This window comes from Gadus morhua, chromosome 19 (genome assembly GCF_902167405.1).
Source record: "Gadus morhua chromosome 19, gadMor3.0, whole genome shotgun sequence".
Lineage (NCBI taxonomy): Eukaryota > Metazoa > Chordata > Actinopteri > Gadiformes > Gadidae > Gadus > Gadus morhua.
In genome coordinates this window covers 5,860,879-5,878,711 of record NC_044066.1, presented here as the reverse complement: position 1 = coordinate 5,878,711, position 17,833 = coordinate 5,860,879, and the positions used below count along the sequence as shown (strand labels likewise).

The 17,833-nt window shown below is 47.0% G+C and overlaps 1 protein-coding gene across 2 annotated transcripts in view; it reads right to left on the bottom strand.

Annotated features, from left to right (window-relative positions):
- rxraa (retinoid X receptor, alpha a) overlaps nucleotides 1–17,833 on the bottom strand; it is a 103,655-nt gene that overhangs the window by 3,329 nt on the left and 82,493 nt on the right. Inside the window, exons 6-9 of one of the 2 annotated variants that reach the window (XM_030341577.1) lie at nucleotides 13,849–14,033; nucleotides 6,498–6,627; nucleotides 4,505–4,637; nucleotides 453–544 (exon numbers count right to left, since the gene is read on the bottom strand). In XM_030341577.1, coding sequence (XP_030197437.1) covers nucleotides 453–544; nucleotides 4,505–4,637; nucleotides 6,498–6,627; nucleotides 13,849–14,033 — 540 coding nt within the window. The remainder of the gene's footprint in view (nucleotides 1–452; nucleotides 545–4,504; nucleotides 4,638–6,497; nucleotides 6,628–13,848; nucleotides 14,034–17,833) is intronic. The other variant, XM_030341578.1, reaches the window with a different exon arrangement.

The window sequence follows — 17,833 nt, the reverse complement described above, 5'->3', positions numbered from 1 at the left end:
TAAATCAACACATTAATAATCTGTGTTTGATGCAGCGGACAGCCCTCCACTGACTGACGTAGAGTGAGTGCATGTTCTTAAGGGCTGAATCATATCCTGACAGTCTGATGCCCACCACCCCACAGTTAAACTATGTTTCCTTTAATGTCGGTACTCCAAGTACCATGTTCTACTCTTTACACACTTTTACACACTTTTGCTGTGGATGTGTACGGACATTCAAATACCATACTTGATGCAGTCACCTTTATTGTAGCATATAGGTATACCGCTCTGTGTGTGTGTGTGTGTGTGTGTGTGTGTGTGTGTGTGTGTGTGTGTGTGTGTGTGTGTGTGTGTGTGTGTGTGTGTGTGTGTGCGCGCGCGCGCGTGCGTGTGTGCTTGCGTGCCGGCGTACATGCGTGTGTGTGTGTGTGCCTATGTGTGTGTGTGCCGTGTCTGAAAGGCGTTACCTGGGTTGAAGAGGACGATGGCTCTGAGGCAACCCAGCTCTGTCTTGTCCATCTGCATGTCCCTCATCTTGGACACCAACTCTGTCAGCACCCTGGTCATAGAAACACACCGAACATAGACGTTAATATCCTGCCTTGATAACACTCTTTAATATTTCATCTCATCCCAACCCAGCTCTGTCATGGCTCTGGTAAGAAACAAACCAGAGGGCTCAATTTATTACACTTCATTACTTATTACTGTTTTAGTTTCTCTACTTATTATAACTTACTTTATTTTATTTTCATAATTATTATTTATTATTGTGATCTATTGATGTTGCTACTTATTTTGACTGATCTTAAAATATATACATTTTTTACTTATCTTTAATGACTTCATCTTGAATTGTTGCTGCTATGTTGCTGTTGAGGAACCAAGCATAATCATTTTTTCTCTTGTGTACTTGTACAATAAGACATAAAAAAAAAGTTCTGATTCTGATTTCATCCTCAAGCATCATCTGCTTCCACTTCTTTTGGAAGCAACACTTATTTTTTTCCCACACAAAAGAGTTTGATTACCTAATGTCTGCAGCTTAACCTGTGAGCCCCCCCAAAGCAAGATGCCCCCTAACCCATACCTGGTCCTCTTTTATTCTTTTATTTAAAAGGGACAATGCACAATAATTTACATTTTTAGTTTACACTCAAAATGTAAATGTGCCAGAGTTAGCAGAAAAGCTGTTTTCATCTGTAGTTCCTGTGGCCTTGTCCTTAAAAACATGGATCTGAACTCACGAAGCCAGTTGTTTTGGATGAAAACTAAACGCCAAAAAAATCAACACGTAACAGCTGATCCCATCCTACCTGGGTCATGCATATTTGTGTGCTTTATTCATGAGGCAACCCGAAAAAAACAAGCCCTGGTTGTTATCGTATGATTATATTGACAACACTACGGCTTTTAGACCAGTCCTCCTGTGTGTGCAGCAGCACAACACTACATCAGTGTTCTTAGTGGCTCAACTCAAACACGTGCGCATTAACCGAGTGTATAATTACCCAGGAGCCTCTGCACAACAGAGCCGTGCACAAGCCGACCGGCTGCCCACGCGACGTTAGCCACAGCCACTGGAGCGCTGCACAGCCTCGCAGAGGAAGCATCCTCACTAGATGACGCTTATAAATAGAAACCCACAGTAGCCACACAGCTCAGAGCCGCCCGTAACCCCCTCACTAACAGGCCCGGGGACCGGCGGGATGGGACGTCTGGGAGGGGGGGGGGGGGCGTGGCCGTGCGATAGAGAGACCGTCTTTTTGGGCCCGAAACTGTCACTTGTTCTTGCTCCAACTCTCTGTCTGCTCTATCTCAGTCTGTCTTTCTTCCTCCCCCTGAAATCTCCTTCCCTTGCTCTCTAACTCTTCATCTGTCATTCTCTCCAACACTCTCTTCGATTTTCATTTTGCTTGCTTTTCGCTGTAGTGTTGAAGATTCTGTAAATCAACCCTGAGTGATTTTCAGTAAATTGTTTCAATTCAAAATATAAATATGTTGCTTTATTTCTTTCTTCCTATTTGTCTCTCTCTATATATATATAAAACTATGCATATGTATCTATCTCTCCCTCTTTCTGACTATCTCACTCTTTCCCTCTCTCAAATTGTCTCTCCCACATCAGAGCGATGTGCGTTGACCAACGTGTTTTAGCTGTTTACGGGGACCAGTGGACACACAAGCCAGTCTCTGAATGCTCAGTCAACCAGAGAATGAGGACACTCTCCCCGGTTCCGGTGCTTAACTGGGCGGAAACAATGACAGAGCTATAAAAAAACCATGCCTGGCAGAACCGATCAAAAGTCTTTAGTCCTTCATATTGTGCTGGTGACACGCAGAAGTCGTGTGTGCGTGCTGGTAAACTCTGCCTTTCTGGTCCTGGGTTGAAAATATTCCATCAAAGTGACAACTAAAGTGTGGACTTAGCAGACATTTAACGAAACCAAATCAAATAATTTAACGTTGCTCGGGACATCCATTTTCAATGTTTTAAAAAGCTCTCTCCTTTTTACAAAGTTAGAGGGACTATCTCTCCAGCTTTTTTCAGCAGCCACTCAAACAACTACCGTGATTTTAGAATTCCCCAGATGTTTGGTTGAGGCAGCGTGAACTCAGATGGTCTGGCACGGCGAGACTAGTGGACCAGCGGTTGTCAGGGACAACGGGAAGACTGGACAACAACAACATGTTGTTGGGTATATAACTGATCATGATGTTCTACTTAACCAAACCCCACCACCCTTGAGACTAATAAGAGGAATAGGAACGACAGGGGAGGATAGAGAGAAAGAGAGCGAGGGGGGGGGGAGAGAGGGGGGGGGGGAGAGAGAGAGGGGAGGGGGGTGAAGGGAGCGGGGGGAGGAGAGAGATAGAGGGGAGTAGAGAGGGTATGATAGAGAGAGTGGAGGAGAGAGATTACAGGGGGGAGAGAGGGAGAGGAAAGTGAAAGATTTGAGCCAGAGGAGAGAGAAAAGAGTTAGAGAATGAGAGTGTGTGTGTATGAGAGAGAGAGAGAGAGAGAGAGAGAGAGAGAGAGAGAGAGAGAGAGAGAGAGAGAGAGAGAGAGAGAGAGAGAGAGAGAGAGAGAGAGAGAGAGAGACTAAGGTATAAATGAAGCAGCTGTCAGCAGTGTTTACATTAGGGAGGTATGTTAATACCAACGTGTTGAAAACAATTATCAACAGCAGCAGGCAGGTGTGTGACCACAAAGACACACACACACGCGCACACACACACTTTCTCTCACACACACACACACACACACACACACACACACACACACACACACACACACACACACACACACACACACACACACACACACACACACACACACACACACACACACACACACACACAAAGCGTTGTCGCTTAGAAAAATTGCCTGACGATCTGGAACAGGGCCAAGGGAAGACGTTTTCAGCAAGGGCCGCTGATAAAGAGCCCCGGGTGGCTTGGGTAATTTGTCCTCAATGCGGACTGTTCCGGAAAGCGCCGGGCCCACGGCCGGGCTGTGGTTCTCCAGGACCCACAGGGGCCGTCCAGCCCCACCCAACCAGACAGACCCCACCACACCCAAGAAGGGAGCACTACGACTCCATGTGTTGGAACGCAAAACGGTGAAGAGACATACAGTCTCAGCTAGAAGCATCAGCAACACCGTGAGCAAGGTGTTATTCAGCTTGACCCTCACGACAGTCGTGTAAACAGAACTACGTGAGGGTTAATACGAATCATCTTTTTCATTTCATAAATGATACATTATTCAGGAATGATCATTAAAATACTTCCTGAATGAATATACTAATATTTGTATTGAATGAAATCCTCTTTGTTTTTACGTTCCTCCTCAAACAGCCCCTCTACTCCCCCAGGTATGACCCGGGATGTGGACCCCACCGTGGAAACACTAACACACTGCATCGACTAATGCTATCTACTGGTGTCTCTGGAGGGTTCCTGCTGGAGTACATACGTTTAATTAAGAATGACATAAATATATAAAATATATAAATTATTAATATGATATTTTAATCATGTAATAATTTGGAATAAATGCATACATTTGAATAAATCAAAATCAATATTCTATATGAATGTATGTGTATCTTGTCGCATTGCGATCCCATCCTCTTCCAGAAATATGCAGCTAGGGGAAACATACCCCCAGTGTCAAACAGCCGGAGACAACAGTCTGTGTTTATAAAGTTATATAAAGGCAAACAGTGCATCGGCCTTGGAGGACATCTCCCAGTATCAGAACTGGATGAACCAATAAAGTTATCCATTGAAAACAGCCAGAGAGAAGACACTGCATCAATAAAGTTGAACATTGAAAATAGCAAGAGACAACAAGCTGAGTTAATAAAGTTATATAAAGTAATACAAAGCCTAGGAGGGTGTCTCCCAGTGTCAGAGTGGACGTAGCCGATAAAGTCAAGATTGAAAAGAGCCAGGGGAGAACAGACTGGGCTGATAAGGTGAAGATGAGGAGGAGGAAGAGGCTGATGATCACCTGTCGAATATGGCGCCCACGCCGGCGCTGTGTGCGCTGTTGCGGTGCACGTGGAGCCCGGTGGCCAGCAGGATCCCGTCCTTCACCGAGATGGAGCGGTGGGAGAAGGAGGCGATCAACAGCTCATTCCACCCTGGAGGGGGGAGAGAGGGGGGAGAGAGAGGAGAGAAGGGGAGAGCAGCGGGGGAAGAGAGAGGGAGGTGAAGAGAGGGTGGGTTAGAGGAGGGTGAAGAAAAAGAGAGATGGAAGGGGAGATGGATGGATAAAAAGAGGGGTATAGAAAGAGATAGAGATGGATTGAGACAAAGAGGGAGAAATATGGAGGGAGAGAAGAGAAAAATATAATTAGTTAGCAGGAAACTCCCAACGGTAAAGTTCACAACGCATTCAACCCAATAATAAATACAAATAAATAAACTGCCAACAATGTAGAGGAGAGGAGGCAAGAGCAGGAGTGTGAGTGTGAGTGTGTGTGTGTGTGTTTGTGAGTTTAGCTTCAATAAATCAATTAAGCCTGACATGGCAGGGCGTGCTAAAGGGATGAGCTGCGCCTGCCATCACGATGAGGATGTGCAAGCGGCTTGACACGCTGAAGCGGCCAGTATGGAGCAGCAGAGAGAGAGAGAGAGAGAGAGAGAGAGAGAGAGAGAGAGAGAGAGAGAGAGAGAGAGAGAGAGAGAGAGAGAGAGAGAGAGAGAGAGAGAGAGAGAGAGAGAGAGAGAGAGAGAGAGAGAGAGAGAGAGAGAGAGAGAGAGAGAGAGAGAGAGAGAGAGAGAGAGAGAGAGAGAGACAGAGAGAGGGACATGGCTCCTTTAATTGTTCTGCCTAGCAACAGCCTCTCTGTCTCCGTGGCGATGGTTAGGGCAGGATGCTTTTGACTGTGAGACAGCAGAACTAAAGAGGCTATTTATAGAGAGGCCTGAGTGCTCATAGAGAGGGAGACACATAGAGACAGAGAGGATGATAGTCTCTCTCGCCTCTCTCTACCCTGTCACTGTCGTCGTCCCCTTTCTCTCTCGCTCCATCATCACTATATCTCACTCTACTACTACACACACACACTGGTTTAATTCAGTTTGACAGGCAGGCAGCAGAGTGCTGTCAGAGGCCTGCAAAAGGCTGCGTTCTGATTGGCTGGGACAGGAATAATAGATGATTCACTCTGAGCTTCATACTCTCTGATTGGATGATCCAAACACTCCTGCCGTTATAGACACACATACTGTGTTTGTGTTTGTATGCATGTGTGTGTGTGTGTGTGTGTGTGTATGGATGTGTGTGTTTGCATGTGTGTGTGTATGTGTGTGTGTGTCTCTTTTAACCTTGCTAGCTCACTCATGTATTCATGTAATGATTATTGCTGATAGGTTGATGATAGAGTTGAGTCAATAGTTTGCTCCTCCTCAAGGCCCCTACTCATCCTTGAGCATATTAACAATATTGTCTCGTTAAAACACCACCATATTAACAGCATGAAATTGCATATGTCAATGTTTGAGATGTTCCTTAAATATTATATAATATATATAATATGATTTTGTTATTGTTTTTATTGTAATTTCTATTTTTAGTTTGGTTTTATTTTGATTGGAATATAAATAGATGTGAGCAAAATGTACACGTGGAGGATGCTATTATAATTCTTACAACTATGGATGTAAGAATGAACTGTTATGAAGGAAATAGTTAAAGAGTGATGTGGGATGGCCAGACCGTTCTAGATGTGATATCGGGATGTGATGGGGGACTGTGATGGGGGACTGACCTGCTGTTCTAGATGTGATACAGAGGATGTGATGGGGGACTGAGATGGGGGACGGACCTGCTGTTCTAGATGTGATACAGAGGATGTGATGGGGGACAGTGATGGGGGACGGACCTGCTGTTCTAGATGTGATACAGAGGATGTGATGGGGGACTGTGATGGGGGACGGACCACCGGTTCTAGATGTGATACAGAGGATGTGATGTCGGACTGTGATGGGGGACGGACCTGCTCGCAGCAGGATAACCTGGTCGTCCAGGGGGAGCTCTGAGAAGTGGGGGATCCTCTTGGCCCACTCCACCAGCGTGAACAGCTGCTTGTCCGCCGCCTGGCAGATGTTGGTGACCGGGTCGTTGGGCTGGGAGGGGGGGAGAGAGAGAGAGAGAGAGAGAGAGAGAGAGAGAGAGAGAGAGAGAGAGAGAGAAAGAGAAAGAGAGAGAGAGAGAGAGAGAGAGAGAGAGAGAGAGAGAGAGAGAGAGAGAGAGAGAGAGAGAGGGAGAACATTGTTAGCAAGAGGTTCAAATGATTGTATTTGCATTTTTTACGGTCTTTTTTTAAAACATTGAGTCTAACTGAATCAGGGCCTGCACAGAGAAACACACGCACACACACACACACGCACGCACGCACGCACAGACACACACATCACAGAAACTTCACACAGCCAAATACATATTTTGCACACATTTATTACATTACACAGACACACCCCCACACACACACACACACACACACACACATCCACAAACACGCCTCCCTTCTGAGCAGCATGTAGTTAACTCATGACCCCCCGCTGTGTGACTAGTGTTGAGGGTCCCTAGTCAGCCCTTAGCGAGGGTCTACACTGGCGGCTCTGCTGCTCCCTTCATCTCTCTTCTCGTCTTCCTGTCTTTCTTTCTTTCATTGTACTCTTAGGACAGAATGATTGACAGCTGTGATTCAGGAATCTGCATTCCGTCCTGCTGGGTTTAGATTGGGGGGATGTGTGGTGCAGCGGGCGCACCACAAGGTAGAGATCCCCGCGTTCAACGAGGGGAACAAAGCAAATAAAAATGACACAACATCTGCATCCTTAAGATGAGACGAGTCTTCCCTGCCCTCAAGAGGGGTTTAGGTTCAGGGGGCATGGTGCGATGCAGCATGTGAAGAACTTTGAGTCTGGAACCGGGATTACAGGGCAGACACATAAGATAGGCGCTGTGCGTTGGGCTTACGGATGAAATGAATGATCCTCTTAAGTTCTTTATGTGTTTACATATCGTTTCGGTTTTGAATCATATCAATGCAATCACTTATAAAGGATCCTATTCAGATGGAGTGGCATTCAGTCCTACACGAGCAGAGCTGTTATTCACACAGCAACAAAGCACCAATTCAGTGCTTCTCGAGTCTAGACTGATTAAATACAGGCTAATCTCTACTGTCATTATTTACGTTAACATTTATACCATGCATATTGTGTCTGGCAAAATTTCTTTGGGCAAGCAGTTTTGCATTTTTTTTTTTTTGCCGGGCTGGTTCATTCCTCAGCAATCCGCATTGAATTTAACTGATCAATTAATTTATTAATACTGATAAAAAACGACCAATTAGATTGGCCAACAGGGCCGTATTCCCCCCTACCAACTGTAACGTTCCTCAAGCCCCCCTCCTCTCCACTGGGTTTATGGAAATGTCCATCACACAGATAAGAGCTCAAAATTAATTTTAATTTTAATTCATTGTATTCTCCTCGTATCCCGAAGGAATCTCTCCGACTCGGAGGCGACCGGCCCGCGACTCAACCCTCGAAATCCAAATCCACCGACGAGGGAAAACATATCCCTAAAAAACACAGCTGTCAATCACAGAGTAGTTTGTTGAAGTCCCGCCCCCCATGGGTCTTCGTATCCTACACTGGTGTATTCTGGGAAAACAAAGAGCAACGCTGAGCGCGTGCAGGAGACTCTGTGCATAATTTAACACAAAGTAAACATCCTCAAACACCCTCTCCGTCCCTGAGTGTGTGTATGTGGGTGTGTGTGTGTGTGTGAGAAGCCCACAAAAAAAGCTTGAGCCCAACTCCTCTCTCCAAACCCCTCGGATCGATGGTAGGAGCTGGGGAGGATCCAGAGCTCTCGGTTGCTCCCATGAGACCATTAGTTCGAGATGAAGGAGAACAAAGAGGTCCTTTCACTAATCTCCAGGTCTATCCCTCTGTCTAGTGATGTTCTAACTCTCTCGCTTTGTCTCTCTCTCTCACTCCAACTCTCACTTTAAATCTTTCTCTCCATCACACTCTCTTCAGCCCACTCTCCCTCTCTCGCTCTCTCCATCCATCTATTACCCGGCTCTCTCCCTCTCCTCCCCCCTGCTCGCCTCACCGCTTACGGTGTGAGACTCACTCTGACTGTGAACTATCAAACAGACCGGCCGTTTAGGACACAGAAAAGTTAACCCGACACACAAACCACAACTGCGTTTCCAAAAAACTGGATTCAAATTGAAAGTTGTCACGTGCTTTGTATTTCTGCAGGGGCAGAAAAAGCTCAACAAAGGCGCCTCATGAATATTTCACCACCACCGCCACCACCACCATCACCACCACCACCACTACCACCACCACCACCACCACCACCACCACCACCAGCAGCGTCACGGTCCCCGTCGGGTGTTGCTCGCCACGACAAGAGTTTGTTTTGGAATTTTGGGGTTTTAGTTTTTCGAAAAAAAACAACACGTAAACATATTTGGTGGGCTTGTTTGGAAAGGTGGTGCCTACGGCACCAGCAGAGGCGAGAGATAATACACACACTCAAAAGCACACACACACACACACACACACACACACACACACACACACACACACACACACACACACACACACACACACACAGAGGGACACAATAGCCTCTTCATGGCGAGGCGCTGGTTGAGCCGCCCACCACAAAAGAATACAACTCCCAGAGTTCTCGTTACCCACAGCGAGTCTCATGAATGTTGTATTAATGAGGCTTTGACGGCCGTCTGCCTTCTGCAGCGCTGCCGAAGACAGGAGGACGCACAGACACACACTATACACATGTACACACACATTATGAAGACTGTGACAACACAGATTGACACACACATGCACACAATATTCATATGCACAAATACACACTCACACACACACACACTAACACACACATGCATGTGCATACACACAAACACACACACACACAAACACAAACTCACACATACACATAAAAACTAGCTCACACACAGACAGACAATCTAGCAGCAATCCCGGGGCATTGTGTTACTGTACAATGTTGCAGGGAGTCAAGGGATGGAGGGCTGGGTGGAGGAGAGGTTGAGGAGGGTGGAGGAGGCACCACATTAACCCTTGCAGTCTGTCTGCTTATGCCGTGAGACTGTTGGGCGGGGTGGGAACGGACGAGGAGCGACGGCTAAACCAAATCAAAGTCTGAGTCATGAGAAAAAAACACCAAATCCATCAGCCGGCGGCTTGGAACGCCGAGCGGAGAGGAGAGGAGCGAGAAGAGTCCCCCGTGACGGAGCCCGAGGAGGAGAGAGATGGGAGAGGGAGGTAGACAGAGACAGCCAGAGGAAGAGAGGGATGGGAAGAGAGGATAAGACTAGACCAGATTAGAATCTTTTATTTGCTGCAATTTTTGGACGTTTTCGTCGTTGAGTTTTTTTCACTGTAGATCCATTTTTGTATTTTTGGGTCTTGTTAAAAATCATATTACTTTTGGACATTCTTTGGCTCGTTTCCAAAGCCAATAAACACCTTAAAGTTTAATTCAGAAAAAGATGGAGAAAAACAGAGAGAAACGGTGAGAAACAGAGACAGAGTATCTAAGTGAATCTAAGTCGATATTTTAAAATCCCTCTAAGAGACGACGGATACTTCAAGGCATTCCCGGCCAAATCAAAGGTAGTTTTGCTTGGTTCTCAAGTTTAAGCTGTGTCGTTTTTAGCTCCTTCACCACCTCAGCGTGGGGTAGAGACACCAGACTTGGCTGTTGGTCATGAAATGTTCATCACATTTAGTTGAGGAGGAGTTAAGGTCAGTCCTTTAATTTTTAATTATTCTTCAGGCATTAGTGTTGCCATAGCGTGGGACAGAGAGAGCACGAGAGAGAGAGAGAGAGAGAGAGAGAGAGAGAGAGAGAGAGAGAGAGAGAGAGAGAGAGAGAGAGAGAGAGAGAGAGAGAGAGAGAGAGAGAGAGAGAGAGAGAGAGAGAGTTTGTGAGAGCGAGAGAGGGACTGGGATTTGTGGGTGAATGAATTAGTTTTGTCCTAAATCGGAGAGAGAGGGATGGGAGGGGAGAGAGGAGGGAGAGGGAAGAGGGGGGGGGGGGGCAGGAGTGGAAGGAGTGGAAGAAGGAAGATGATGGGGAGGAGGGAGAGAAGGGGGGAGGAGATGGGGGAAGGAAGAAAGGGGGAGATGAGGGAGAACGGGGAAAGGAGGAGAAAAAGGAGGAGGAGGTAGGGGGGGACAGAGGAGGAAAAGGAGGGGGATAAGGGAGAGGAGGGATAAGGGGAAAAGGAGTTGAGGTGGAGGAGGGAGAGGAGGGAAAAGGGGGAGAGGAGGGAGCGATAGATCTACTCACTATCACCTGGGTGATATTAAGACACACTTCCAGGGGATCTTGCTCAAGATGGAGGCCATGACTGAATATTGAATAGCACACTGTGTCAGGAAGGGAGAGGGTTAGAGAGGTAGGGAAATAATAGGAGAAATAGAGATAGTCAGAGAGAAAGTTGGCACCAGAATAAATACATTATGGAGATAAAGAGAATCGAGAGAAAGAGAAAGCTGAAAAGCAACACATCTGAAGCAGATGGAGAGAATGCAAGTGAGATAAAATATAAGAGAGACAGATAAAGAGAGAGTATAGGAGATAGTCAGAGAGAAGGTTGGGATTGAAATAAAACAGGAGAAGAAAGATATAGCGGAGTGCGAAAGAGAAAGTTGGACCAGAGCGTTCAGCAGAGAGAGACAAATTGGGGAGGCAAGGGAGAGAGAGCGGGAGAGCAAAATAATAGATAGAGTGAAACACAAAAGTGGACCAAAATAACCAAACAAAACAGTAAGAGAGAGAGAGAGAGAGAGAGAGAGAGAGAGAGAGAGAGAGAGAGAGAGAGAGAGAGAACAAGTAAAAGAAGGAAAAGCACAGTGAAAGATGTTGCCGCCAATGAAACAAAGATAGTAGGAGATGATGATGATGATGATAGAGACACAGTGAAAGACAGTTGAACCATTAACAACAACAACAACACAGAAAGAGCACAAGTGACAGATAGAGGGAGAGAAAAAGTTGGGTAGAAGACCAAACAAAAAATAAAGAAAGATGCAATTCACTTGTCCATGCGAGAGAGAAATATATGGAGGGAAATAGGGCAATAGAGAAATATGGAGAGATAAATACAAAGCGAGAGTAATGGAGAAAGAGAAATAGAGATAAATATAGAGAGACATAGAGAGAGAAAGGGAGAGAGAGAGCGATAGCAAAACACCACAGAGATGACCCCCTCCCCCCGCCCCTGTCTGAGAAGGCCTTTTCTTGCGTGTCTGGAAGGCGCCGTTACTCCCGCCTGTTTAACTCCTGTTCTGGGTCACTATGAGATAAACACACTGCATTCAGACCCAGCGCAGCCCCCTGCGACTTCAGCACCACCCCGCCAGACCCCGGGACCCCCCCAGAGCGACGGAGTGCTGTTGATGTCGTGCTCCCACAGTGTGATGCGTGTGATTAATTACAGCACGGGGCAGTGGGTCCTAAAGGAGAACAGCACAGCGGGAGGAGGAGGAGGAGGAGGAGGAGGAGGAGGAGGAGGAGGAGGAGGAGGGAGAGGTGGTGGTAGTGTTGGTGGTGATGATCGGTCACATAGCAGCCTTCACATGTCTCTCTGCCCACTCTCTCTCTCTCTCTCTCTCTCGTTCCCCCCGCTCTCACTCACTCCCGATCTCATCTCATGCCCAATGGCTCATGCTAGCCGTCTCCCTGCATCCTCACCCCCTCCCTCTCCCCCTCCCCCTCCCTCCATCCATCATCGCTCGCCCCTCTCCCTCCCTCCCTCCCTGTCCCCTCTTCTCTGTCTCCCTCTGTCCTTCTCCCTCCCTCCCTCCCTCCCTCTCTCATCTTTATCCTCCCCCATCCCTCCTTCCCCTCCCCCCTCCCCTCCCCTCCCTCCACCTCTCCTCTCCTCCCCTCCTCGTCTCCTCCTGTTCCTCCAGTGTTCCTGAGAAAGTAGAAGCCCTCATCGTTGCGACGCTTTCAGGAACAGTCTGCCTGTTGCATAATTCATGTCCCACAATGCACTCTGCGTCAGCGGCTGCCAGCCAGCAGTTAGGAGGCAGATGAGGACACGCCTATAAGACCGCCACCAGGGATTTGATTCAAGGTCATAGGTGAACTGGCGCCCTGTTGCTCCAGGGGTGATATAAGAGGAACTCGCGCAGAGCCTTATGCACTGTTGTTATCATGATGCACTGTAGGGGGCAGAGTTTCACATGATAGTTGTTGAAATGAATGTTGTTATAATAATCCTTATGTAGTTCAGTTGAGTGCATTGAGCACATGCTAGTTTATATTCAGGGGTATAGGGCCCTAACGTACAGACTACTGAGGACTGATTTTTATTTGATTCTATGTGCGTGGCTTTAGATAAATGCATCTGCAATCAAACTCTAAATAACATGTAGGGTCTAAAGTAACCCTACACGTAATTTCCTACTTTGGACCAAAATGAGTCTTGCATCGCTGCAAAGACGTCAGTGCGGAGAGAGAGAGTTCCACTCATTCAGCGAGGGTAGGGTGGTCTCTCATGCCACTCCAGTTAGTTTATGCTAATGGCTAACTCTCAGTCGAATCTATACATTCCACCAGCAGGCTGTGGTCAGGGTTGGGGTATTACGTTCCCCCCAAAACCCAGGCAGCGATGCCATTGGCCGATACCACAGGCACCGCAGAACAGCCACTGGCTCAATCGGAGACGCAATCCCACCGTGTGTTTACGTGTGTCTGCGTGGGAAGTATGCAGAGTTTGTGTGCGTGTGTGGTGAATGTGCATGAGTGTGCATACATTGTGTACAAACGCACATTGTTGAGGTGAAATCACTTTATACACACATTCTTTCCAAAAGAAAAAATTCGACACCCACACACAGGCAGTCTCTCTCATACACAGGTAGATATACACTCCCTAGTGCAGGGGTCACCAACACAGGTCCTTGCGGCTCCCAGGGGGGGGCCCGCAGGCCTGTTCTGAAAATAGCACTGCTCATTCTGTAACAACTCTTTCCCAACTTTTTTAAGTCATTGTTGATAATTATTGTGCGAAATCATTAACATGATAAGTTCCTTCACATTGGTGAGTATCATTAATCAATATTAATAATGTATAACTAAAGGCAAACTGAGCAAATTGGTTATTTCAGAAGAGTGTATCAAACTGGGTGCCCTTCGTATGACTCAGTACCCATGAAGTAGCTCTCAGGTTCAAAAAGGTTGGTGACCCCTGCCCTAGTGCCACCACAGCTGTACCCAGATTCACAAGGGCCCCCACAAACACACACTCCACTCACCGAGCTGGACGGGGCCCCGAGGTTGGTCTCGGTGTACGTGTGGGTCTTGGGCTCCACGGCCTGCTCCGCCTCCAGGATCTTCTCCACCGGCATGTCCTCGTTGGAGCTGCTGCTGGACTCCACCTCTCCGTCACTCCTCTCCTTGGCCCGCTGCCGCTCCTCCTGAACGGCTGCGTGTAACAACACTGGTTTGGGTCACTACTGCTGCTGGTCTCAATGCTGGTTTAAATCACTGGTCACTACTGCTGCTGGTTACTATGCTGGTTTAAATCACTGCTGCTGTGTGGAACAACACTGGTTTGGGTCACTCCTGCTGTGTGTAACAACACTGGTTTGGGTCACTCCTGCTGTGTGTAACAACACTGGTTTGGGTCACTCCTGCTGTGTGTAACAACACTGGTTTGGGTCACTCCTGCTGCGTGTAATAATACTGGTTTGGGTCACTCCTGCTGTGTGTAACAACACTGGTTTGGGTCACTCCTGCTGCGTGTAATAATACTGGTTTGGGTCACTCCTGCTGTGTGTAACAACACTGGTTTGGGTCACTACTGCTGCCTGTAAACACCTCACCACCACTGCTGGTGATACCCTTTACAAAGGATAAGATTGCAACCCGTTTTCAACAATTGCGAATGCAGAGCGCTTGCTCAATACTGGACCAATCTCAAAAATCTTTCGTATTAATCCTTTAAACCCAAAACGATCTGAAATCCGTCTCCAGGTTGGAAAATAGGAAACCTTCCTTTAACTGAGCAGGTTGAGCTGATTTAGACCATAAGAAGAAGAGGGTACTTTTACTTATGCATTCATTGTCCAAAATACAGTGTTCTTTGTCCGCAGCAGTGAGGCTAATGCAAGCCCACATTGGATAGCCTGCACTGTTCCTAAATGCTTCCCAAATGGCCCGTCAGTGCATAAACCCCTCCCCCCCACATCCCTTTTTAACTAATTGCATCCGCGGAGCGATAATTGCCTCCAATGTTGAACCCTCTCGATAAAAGCATACGTTTTTTTTTCTGAATGCAAATGTGAGTGTTACGCATCGGCCCCTCGGTGTCGTTCCTGCATGTCCCTGGACCTGGTGGAGTGTTTGCATAAGCCTCAGCCCTTGTGCTTTGGAGAGCGGGAAGCATGTGCGACCTGAACACGCTGATACTTATCGCGCAGAGAGACTTGAGTCATGGGTAAACGCTCCGGCTGGAGTGGACGGACAGAGCAGTCGAGACATCCGTACCTTTGTCAGGCACAAACAAAGGCTAATGGAACTGTGAAAGGCCTCCAGTTGGAGAGTCTTCGTGGTGCATTTTAGAGCCTTGAAAACGCAAGCTCTCTGTTTACCGTTATAGGCACGATGGATAAGCCACGTAGCTCCTCCAGAAGGACTGTGTGCAGCACCTCCATTACCTATAGGTATGGACCTCAACTAGCTTTAATACCGAGAGGCCAGAGTCTAACCTGGGCCGAGAGTTTGGTGCCAATGTTCGGTTTGGTGACGTTGTTCTTTTTCTTGACCGTCGCAAACAACATGTGAACTGGTCACACTGCTGAGCTACTAGCTCAGTAATCGCTTGTTCTTGTACTTCTTGTAAAAAAGCAATGAAACTGCCTGAATAGTTTAAGCATAGTTACTAATGTAACTATAGCTACGAATTCAAGATGATCTGTTAGTTCTACATCTATGTGAGTTCCACTTGATGTGAAAGGTACCAAAATAACTATTGCCTCGGAACTGGACCCAAAACCCATTTAGTGTTACTGAAAGTGGTATTCAAACACAATTCACCAACATGTCTGGTCACTGGGCAGACTGGGAGATGACATGACTGGAGGGATTTCAGACCTGACCTAGCGTGCATCAATGGAGACCTTGTGAGTAATAGTTGTTTGTTTTTTCCATGCCTTCAATTCCCGTAAATATACGGTCTGGTTGGTTCAACCGTCTGATTGGCTGGGACGCCCGGAGGAACAGGAAGTGGTTTGTGTGCAGAGAGTGGACACTGTGGCTACGGCAACAGAAACCACTCCCCCATTCTCCCGAGGTGAGCCAAGATGTACACTCTTGTGTATATGTGTGTGTGTGTGTGTGTGCGTGTGTGTCCCTTTGTTGCTCTATTGGTGTGTTGTGTATGGGTGTGTGTTTGGAGGAAGCCGAGTTGGCGCAAGCTGAGAAAACAGAGTGAGAAGACAAAGGAGGGCAGTGTGTCGTCTCCACGCGTGTCTCACATACACAGAGTAATATTGGAAACATATTGGGGGAATTGTGTGGACGGCCACGAACACCATTATTATTTTCCCTACGATTATCACACTTTTTGTAAAGGCATGCCTGTGAGTGTATGCGTGTGTGTGGATACATATTCAATGTATCTGGGATTTGGTCTGTGAGTGTGTATTTGGAGAGTGTATGTGTGTGCGTGCCTGTGTACATATGAATGTGTCTTCATTTGGGTCTGTTTGTGTGTGTGTGTGTGTGTGTGTATGAGAGAGTGTGCATATACATATGAATGTATCCTGAATTTGGCTGTGTGTGTGTGTATTTGGAGTTTGTGTGTGTTTGTACATATCAATGTATCGGGGATTGGGTGTGTGTAGGTGTGAGTGTGAGTCTGTATGTGTGTGTATGTGTGTGTGACACTGTGTGTGTGTGTGTGTGTGTGTGTGTGTGTGTGTGTGTGTGTGTGTGTGTGTGTGTGTGTGTGTGTGTGTGTGTGTGTGTGTGTGTGTGTGTGGTTGTGTGTTGATTTGGTGTGAGAGCATGCTTCGTGTTTCTGGGAAAGAGGGGTTTTCGGGAGCGTAGGGCTAGCATCATGGGGGAGTTGGGGGGGTTTACGGGAAGGTAAGGTTAGCATCAAAGACAGAATTAGGGGTTGGTGATGGTGGTGGGGGAGGGTGGATCCAGGAAAAGAGAAGAAATTGAAGAAATTGCCAAAAAAATGAAAAGGCTTTAGCGATCCTAGGGAAAGAATATGAGATAGATCATGAAAACTGAAACTTTACAATGACATGAAGCTAAAATCTGAGAGAAAACAGAAGAGTTTACCAGGAAATAGGACTAGAATCTGAGAGAGTGCATAGAAGAGTTGACCGAAACATAGGACTAGAATCAGAGAGGGAACAGAGAAGAGATTCACAAGACATAGGACTAGAATCAGAGAGAGAACAGAGAAGAGATTCGCAAGACATAGGACTAGAATCAGAGAGAGAACAGAGAAGAGTTTGGCAGGACATAGGTCTAGAATCAGAGAGAGAACAGAGAAGAGTTTGGCAGGACATAGGTCTAGAATCAGAGAGAAAAGGCTTGTGGTTTTAACAGAAAAACATGTTGGATTTAAAGGGACGTGGACTAGAACCTGTTGGAGAACAGGACGCTTTAATGAGGACTCGGTATATAACAAGAGAGGAATTGACACATTTCTTACTTGAAAGGAAAGCTATCCTCTAACAACGAGAAGAAGGGGGCTTTAGCGGAATGTAAGGTTGGAATCGGAGGAAAAGGGAAAATGACGGTTTTATGTGGACATAAAGGCAGGAACCAGAGAGAGAGAAATGGGCCCCATTGGAGAGCAACAGCCGTCTGGATGTGGAGGTCAGCCCAAGGGTAGAATGCTTTGCGTCGGAGTCACACAGAGGTGAGGAGGGCTGAAATCATGTTAGCTTTATTTCCAGCTCCCCCTCTCTTTTCCCTCTCTCCCTCTGTCTCTTTGCCCTACAACTGGGGGAGCATAAATTCATTTAATCCTGTTTTTCTGCAGATTCGCTTAGCCTGTTGGGCTAGTGCTGCCTCCCTGCGTACCCCCAGCCCTGGGGGTACGCAGGGAGGAGTGTGTGGGGGAGAGGGAGGGGGTTGGGGGATGTGGGGTTGGAGGGAAGGGGGGTTCTAGGCTGAAAACTCTGAGGTGAAAACTCTGCAAATGATAAGACCTTGGAATGGATGGAGAGCCAAGCCACACAATGATATAAATAAATGTGTAAGGGGGAGAGAGGG